General features: G+C 46.5%; 1 protein-coding gene across 1 annotated transcript in view; it reads left to right on the top strand.

Moving 5' to 3' along the window:
* Positions 1-8,404, top strand: part of COL13A1 (collagen, type XIII, alpha 1) — a gene marked incomplete at both ends in the record, with an annotated part of 58,637 nt that overhangs the window by 43,919 nt on the left and 6,314 nt on the right. Inside the window, 5 exons of the mRNA XM_010141504.1 lie at positions 563-643; positions 2,984-3,019; positions 5,458-5,511; positions 5,792-5,845; positions 6,622-6,657. Coding sequence (XP_010139806.1) covers positions 563-643; positions 2,984-3,019; positions 5,458-5,511; positions 5,792-5,845; positions 6,622-6,657 — 261 coding nt within the window. The remainder of the gene's footprint in view (positions 1-562; positions 644-2,983; positions 3,020-5,457; positions 5,512-5,791; positions 5,846-6,621; positions 6,658-8,404) is intronic.

The raw sequence follows: 8,404 nt of genomic DNA, 5'->3' as shown, positions 1-8,404 counted from the left end.
GGGAAAGAGCTTTGGGTTGCATTTTGGATTTCTGAAAAAGGAATATTTTGGTTTGTGTTGCTTTATCATTTGTAATAGAGAATTTAAAAAATTGAAGTTGGGAAAGGAACGATGAAATGATTTTTTGCCCCCAAATTTTGCAACTGATGCCTTTGCGTTTACCAAAGTCTTTCAGTATGATTTTTTCTTTGAAGTTACAGAAACCTGTCATTCACTTTCAACGAATCCACATCTTAAAATATAAAGCCACCCTATCAGATAACTTCTGGTTACCCACATTTACCCAGCACTCCTGCAACAGCAGGGAGTGAGCTCAGCTCCCCTTTGACCATCTTTACCCGCAAGGCCTGAATCTCCGCTTGCTGCCGTTGACTTAAACCTGGTAATCACACAGAGGCTCTTTGACTGACACTGGTTTTCTTCAGGCTGGGCTGAAGCGTTGCTCTGCTGCCCCTTGTATTCTCTCTGCTGCTTCAGTGCTCTCTGAAGGGAGGCGGGGGGGAATGTTTGTTATACAAATGGTGTTACGGTGGGTTTATTTTCTGCTCCATCCTTCCTTTAGGGGGAAGCAGGGATTGACGGAGTGAAAGGAGAGAAGGGTGCCCAGGGTGAAAAAGGAGACAGAGGGCCACTGGGATTACCCGTAAGTATCCAGGAAGCAAGCAGCACCTCATGAGCCAAACTTATATCAGCTGTAAAAAGATCCTTCAATGGGAGACGCACGCAGGGATTTGATACGTAAAGTCAAAGAAAGAGATGATCTATAAATAACCGTGCATTTGCTTTTTAAACTTAAAGCCTCGATTTCTGCATAGAACCTTCATCTTTTAGATCTGTTAAATAGATCAGTGATCCCTGTAATTCTTCCTGCTTCTGGCAGGATTGGGTAAAACAAGCGGTAGCTTCCCTACGGGTTCTTCACACTTCAGGACACGGAAACAGAAGTCAAAATTACATGGCGAAGGAAACACTTTCCCAGCCATTTGTCATCTGGGCCAAGCTTTGTACAAAAGCTTGTTGGCTCTGAACACCTGCAGGTTCTTCACTAGCTGATACACTGCTATCACTTCTGCAGTGGAAGCAGTGCTTTCCCTGACATGGTAGAAGTGTGCAGTGTTCCCTGCTGGATGTGGGCTCAGTCACACCGGAGTAGAGTTGTTGCGCTGCTTAGCTTAGCAAGGAGGAACGGCGGCAGAATGATAAAGAAGCTACTCGAACTTTAGATACAAACCTGAAGACTTTGTGCAGCCCTTAGCTCACATCTGCTAAAAGCCACCTCACCCGCTGTCTGAGCTGACAGCTGGTGATGAATTAGTGGTAACTTGGTCCCACCCCCTTGCTCTGCCAGCCCCCAAGTTCTCTCCTCACAAAAAGCAGCAGTGGCAGAGCATGCCCCCTCTCTCTGCTGAATGTACCGCCTGGAAACAAGCACTGCAAAGCACATCTTGCGTACCGTGTGACCTTGTCGGCCTGTGCTCGATAACCCACATCCCTTGTCCTTGACTTTGGCTGAATTGTGTGTGTCTATGTTTGTAAAATGTTTTCCTCTTTTAGTTGTGCTATACAGCAGTTACTCTCTAGAGCCTGGACGCATCTCATCTAACCAGCCGCTCGAGTGAGCTCATCATGAGTGTACTCACTGTGTATTCATCATGTATTCACCGTGGTTCCATGTGGGGAGAAAGAGATGCCAAGGAATGTGCTAGCTGGTTCTACAGCACTGAGCCCCTAGAGAAAGCAGGGTCCCTTGGCTTTTTGCAGCACTCTTCCTGAGCTGTGGAAGTGGGGAAGGCTGGCTCAGAAGTCTCCTCTTAGAAACATTTTGTGTTTGGATCAACACTATTAGCTGGGCAACTGGGAAGTACAAGTACTGAGCTGTTAGTAAGATCAGAGAGAGATTGTGGACCTTGTATCCCCCTCAGAGCTACCTAAGTCTCTTCATCAGCTTTTCTGTGCCTGATCCAGGGTGTTTTCAGCCTGTCAGACTAAATGCAGTGCAAAACAGGTACTGAAGTATTTTGGAAACAGACTCTGTAATATCCCATAGCTGGATCTGCTGCCTTTTCAGGTGTGACTTAGGGCTTGACATCATGCCAGAAGTTGAGCGCATTTCAGCGCTGACAGTCTGCAGCAGCCTTGGGCTTCTCTGTAAGGATTACAAGCTGAGGAATTCATCATACTCAAGTGGGAGAAAACTCAGTATTTGGTACTTAGGTTCTACCTAAGCATTCTCTCTTGGCGACTGTCAGAAACGAGACGCTGGGCTAGATGGGCCTTGGGCAGAACCACTGTTAGGTCTTATGGATGAGAAAAGTCAGGGCAGGAGCCAAGTGGACAGAAGTGTGACATTTAGTCTGGTTTGAGTCTGCCCTGGTGACCCAGGAAGATGAGCCTCCTGTTTTGTAAACCTCTAAACAACTGGATGTAGAGTGGAGTGAGCCTGCAGCTGGCTTAAATGTGCACCTGCAGGACCTGGGTTTCCTGGTAGGACCTTGAATGGCTGATGGCTCTGCACTGCTTGTAAATGCCTCTGTGACCCAGACCTCTGAGCCCCTGAGTCTTGTGTCTCATCTGTGTCGCCCAGCCTGCCTCAAAGGCAATGCAGGCAATGTGACTGTGCCTCAAAGGCAATGTGACAGCTCTGCTGTCACATTGTCCTTTTCATCACCTGACACAGAACAGCTCCTTCCTCAGGGTTGTGGTTTGTTTTTTGATTTCTTTTTCGGTGGCACTGAGAGTGGGACATTTGCATTCTAAAGGGGATCTGAGAGCTGCTGGTCAACATCACGTGTATTCAGTGTTTCTGTTTTTGTTGGTTTGCTTGTAAGTATCATCACCTGTCCTTGAGATCTGAATTTTTGTTTATTGCAGCATATGTTTGTCTCAAGTCACTGCTTCACTCACCTCTCCCCTCCCCTTTTCCCCTCACCCTCCTCCCCTTTCCTCTTGCCTTGTTTTTGTTAACCCTCCCCCATCTGTTCAGGGTGCTTCAGGTTTAGACGGCAGGCCTGGACCACCGGTGAGTTCCATTTCTCCATTACCCTACATTCCTCCTCCCCAGTATCGTGATTTGTCTTGTCTCTTTCACCAGAGTTGTGTTTACACCAGAAATATTGTTCTTTTCTCCGAAGCGGGCTTGGGGTAGGGGTAAACCTAGGCTGAGAAGCGATGTCACCCGCTTGTCGTCTTTGAGTCTGTCTGGATCCTGGGATCGCAGCCTCCTTGTTCCACTTTATCGCAATAACAAGATGAATTACACCTCTGCATGCCCCCATGATGCTCTGTTCTCCTGTCCGCTTTATTGTGAGGGCTCTCCATCGTGTTGCTCCCCACGGTCGCCTTGCTAGCAGCCTTTTCACGACAGTAACTCCTCGGTCTTGTCTTGGGTGTAATTATGTCAGTGTGTTTTGTCCTGCGAGCAAAAAGCTTTGTGCGCTGTTTTCACACTCAGCACTTAGAGCTGGGTTGCAGGTATGCTTACAGGTGTCTCTCCAAAGCCTGGTAAGCATCTCACCACGAGGAAAAGTTGCATCTACAAGACCTTTTGCACCCAGGAGTGGCCCTTTACCTCTCAGCAGCAGAATGCTATGCAGCTTCAGGAACTCTGCACATGCTTTCCTTAGTCCCAGATATCTGGGGTTGGGGGCGGTGGGGTGTGTTCTGATCTAGTCTATACAGTACAGACATCTCAGAGGTAGTGACATCTAACAGTGGAGCAGGAAGGTGCAAGATTCCCACTTCTTGTTGCAAACTCAGTGTGAGACGTGAGAGGAAATAAACAACTTGTGCCTGAGCTTCTCCAACTGTCAAATTCAGAATGAGACAAATAATGCCCACCTGGTTCTGGAAACCATGCTGTTATTCTTGGGGAACAGCTGTTAAATAAGGGCCAAATTTTTTTAATCCCCCTTGGGAAATCACACATCACCCATTGACAACCCATTTGGCTGTTTACAAAGAAAAAGCCATTTCTCCTCCTCAGCGTTACTGGAAATAATTCCGCTGCTCTAACTTCTGAACAGAATCCGGATGGCAGCTTTGGGGAAATTGTAGATGTAATTTTATAAATGTGCTGGTGAGATCTCAGTGTAATTTATGGCACTAAATGATCATGTTCAGGCAATTAAGATTCCCATGATGCGAACTCCTGTGCGTGAATCTAAGGAGAGCCTGGTTTTTCTCCCTTCCTTCACTGCGCTGAAGTTGTGTGGTGCATGAACTGCTTCTCCACTTACATTCTGGAAAGCTCTCCTGTTCCACGTGAGCCATCCTGTAACCATTGCAGGGGTTACCTTAGTGACTAAGGACTGCAAGGTCACCTTAAAAAGTGCAAGACCCTCTTCCTTAAGGCTGTGAGAAAATAACTTCCCTTTTCTGGAAGCTTCGTCCTGTGTTCTTTCTAGAAGGCAGATAACAGGCCTCAAAAGTATCCCTTTTCGGAGGCTGTGTCAGGGGTTATCTGCAGATAACTCCTGGATGGTTAGCAGAGCCCTCACCACTCGCACAGCACGTGATGCAGGGTTCGGAAGGTAAACGCCTGTCTGTAGTTAGGTGTGGGTACTGCAGACTTGAAGGCTGTGCTTTATCTAGACTGCAGAACGTGGTCTGGGAGAGCTGGCAGAGACCCTCCAAGTTGCAAGTGCCTGAAGCTCGTTCTTAGCTAGAAGGCCTACTGCCTGTCCTCCCGTGTTAAAGACGAGCTTTGGTTAGGTTAACTGCCCAAAGCCCAAGCGAGTCTCGGCACACTGGGACGTGTTTGGCGTGCTAGTGAGGGACAGCCCTGCATCAAGGGCTTAGCAAAAAAATGGGTTTTGCTGTTAGCATGACTGAGAGCCTGGTGGAGTAACATAAATGTCAAACATGGATCAAAGGGACCGGGACTGAGTGACACCCTCTTAGTCTGTATCACTGTACGTGTGCATCCGCGTTGGTCTCTGCAGCATGGCGCCTTTCACCTTGCATGGCTGGCTGCCTGCCTGCCACCAAGTAACCAAACTCTCTCGTTTTTGCTCAACTCAGCTGACTCCAGCGGGGGGGAAGAAAATAAGGAAATAAAGAAAAAGAACAAAAAATTGTTTATCGTATATCTAAATGGCCTTTATTCTGCTACAGCTTTCAGCCTTGTCTGATATAAACCAGAGAAAACAAACTCCTTCCTGTGGAACTGGTGGAAATAGCTGCTGTAACAATTGTCAGGAGGCAGTTTCAAAATTAAAAACAAAGCTCCGCAAAACGGTGCTGGTGTGGTCTAACGTAGCAGTTCCCTTGTTCTTCAGATTGCCTCTAACAACGGCTCCAAATCCGCGCCACCAACACTGAAAGCTGTAGTGGTGCTAGATGCCTTCCACCACTGTCCTTCCCAGCTGGGCTTTCTCCTGAAGGAGCAGCAGTGTCTCCTGAGTTAATGAAGCCCTAGAATAAAAACATCCTGATGTGTTTTCCTTCCTACAACTACAGGGTACTCCAGGACCAATGGGGGTTTCAGGACCAGCAGGACCAAAAGGAGAAAGGGTGAGTTTGCCTCAGGATTGACCAATGCTCTGTAGCTTCTTTGAAGATACATCAGCTCTCCGGGAGAGAGAAGCTCTGGGTTTTTTTCCAGAACTGTAACTGCTCTCTCCTTGTGCATGTAAAACCCTCAGCTGGGCCTCTCTGATTTTTCAGTATCTCATCTTCGTGGTTTGAAGTGCTTTGAAAAGCATCCTTTACTTTTCTTCTATAGCACCACTGTGCTGCCTGTCTATACTGAACAGGAATGTAACCATTTCTGCTGGTTTTGTCTCCATTTCAGGGCAGTAAAGGAGATCCTGGAGTTGTAGGACCAATGGGGCCAGCAGGGCTTCCTGTAAGTATGGGAGTGCTACGGATTGTTACCGACAGTGCCCAGTTCCTTGCTGGGTTTCATAGCTGAAGACGCTGCGGTCATACAGTGTTTGCAATTCCAGCTGGGTCGGGTGTTAAAGCACTAAAGCTACAAGATTATGTACACTATGGGAGCAACAGAAAGAGCTCAGAGCAGTGACTCAGAGTGAGGTGGATGAAGCTGAAGGGAAACAGTTAATTCACCTTGATCCTTGAACTACCAGAAGAAGCTGCATGGGACTCCCAGGATATGTGTCTCGTTCCGAAATGCTGCTTTTGAGCACCCCATTTCCCTTTCCACAGCTTGGGTGCCCGTCTTCTGCCTTTCTGAGAGTGCCCTGTCTTGCCACTGCAGTGACAAAAGCAGCCTTCAGCAAGGTTAACCCCGCTGCTTGGGATTACACTTTGCAAAATGGGGCCATGTTGGAACTCTGGTTTTATGTAATCCTGGAGTGGCTTTGTGGCTTAACACAGCAAAGGAAGTTTGCTGCTTTTTTCCGGGACTGCATTCTCTAAACTAGTTTGTTTTTTGTCTGAAGAGCTCTTAGGAGTAGTAGCAGTGGTGTTACAACCTGGATGGTCCAATGGGGGTGAGGAGGAGGTTGTCTGCTGGAAAATTTGTTTGGGATATTTTTTACCATAGAGCAATAAGTACAAATGGAGAAACTACCCCCCTGGGCACACATTCTTCTTTTTGAGTGGGAATACAATGGGGCCTCCCTGTTTTAAAGTACTACTTTTTCTCTTAATGTATTCCAGGGTTTACAAGGTCTACCTGGTGACAAAGGAATCCGGGTAAGTTACCAGGCAAACATCCTGTATTTAGTTACTAACATCTTCACATGGTGATAACCCGGTTAACTCCCGAGCAACCTGAAGTAGCTGGCATGAAATTCTGACTGCTAGACCTTCATATAAATAACTCTACAAACTTGTGTTTTGGAGCGTGATACCTGTAGCTCATACGAGCACCTGGGATGTTGCAGTATGTCTGTCCGGAAGCTACAGGAGGGAGTTTCTAATGTATTAGTTGTTGTCACAGCTCTATTCTCACTGAAGCACAGGACTTTGTGTTAGCAGAGTTAGGCCAGCATGGCATGCTTAGGAAATCCTGCCTGCCTTTTCACAGATATGAGTAGGGATTCCCATGAGAATTAGTTGAGGCAGACCCAGCAAATCACATTACATCACTTTGAAATGAAGAGTGAGAAAGAAGGTTGCCCACTAGAAAACAATTCCCCAGAGAATTTGGAAGGCGGGAATTTGGAAAAGATAAATGAAATTGGCCTATTAAAGAGCCAGGCATGAGGTCTGCTCAGGCGCTGTCCTGAACGGATGTGATGGTGAAGAGCTGGGTCAAAACCAGTAACAAGAATGGCTGCTTCTCTGTCACACCTTCTTATTTCAGAAGATAAAAATGACTAAAAAGTGCATGTTGAGAAGCTCCTTGCTTTTTCATCAGTTTTCCCACAACGTAAGGAATTTCTTGCCTGTTAAGCTCTGCATCTTTCTGATAAAAACATTTGAGAGCTACAGTTGAATATAATTTCTGTTTAGAAATGTAAATGACTTCTGGATTAGAGCCTGTGCAAGACCGCCACCGTATAAATACATCAAGCAGTTCAACACCATACACGTGCATGTGCTCATGCATGTGCTCACACTTACCCACACCTCTCCTCCTCATGAGGGAGTGGTATCACCTCCGTCTGTCTGAAGATGTAAAGTTTTGTAGTGCATGTGCCCATCCGCTGATTTCATTGTATGAATTTGCTTTAGATACATAGTGAGCGTTCCCTGTCCTTTATCTGCAATGTATTTCTGACCTCACGCTGCACAGAATGGGCAGTTTTGGAAAGCAGTAGCCAACTGGCATCTTAAACTAGGGGAGAAAGGTCCGAGTTTTATGGGAGCCCCAAAATTCTCCCCTTTTTTAATCATTGCATTGCTGGCTTTGCTTCTTAACTTCCCCTTCGCTAAGACGCGTTTTGTTTTGTTTGTGTGGCTTCCAAACAAAAAATAACCTTAACAGAATTCCTAGACTTTTTCAGTTGGCTTTTGAACTGGGTTTTTTTGTTTAAAAGAAGGATCTTTTGATTAGCTGCAGAGAGGATTTCTCCGAGCTCTCACATAAAAGCAAATGAAAACTGGGAGAAACTGCATCTCCTTGTAGAAGACGAGTTGGAAAGCAGGAGAGGGACATTTTGCCAGCCCCTTGAAGCACGCAGGCACTTTGCCTCTTTGCAACCTTTTCTCATTTTAAAATGAGAAAGTGTGAGAAACCTGAGACTGTAAATGGGCAAGCGCAGTGTCTTTGCAGTGGGGATCTTAGAATATACCGCTTTGCCCACCGAGTCTTTGTACAGCGGCTTCCCCTTATTCCTGTGAACAGGGCTCCACTACTGTGGCTAAACAGCACGGTTTTGGTGAGGGAGGTCTCTTTATTCAGCTGTTTTGCCCACATGTCTCCATCCCTTTGAAGTCATTAGTGACATCTGACAAGCACCGTTTAGCAGAACTAGATGCAGTGCTGGTTCCCTAC

This window comes from Buceros rhinoceros, unplaced genomic scaffold, assembly GCF_000710305.1.
Source record: "Buceros rhinoceros silvestris isolate BGI_N320 unplaced genomic scaffold, ASM71030v1 scaffold14428, whole genome shotgun sequence".
In the NCBI taxonomy this organism is placed as follows: domain Eukaryota; kingdom Metazoa; phylum Chordata; class Aves; order Bucerotiformes; family Bucerotidae; genus Buceros; species Buceros rhinoceros.
Note: the sequence above shows the minus strand (reverse complement) of the source record. Positions and strands in the feature narration are given on the sequence as shown.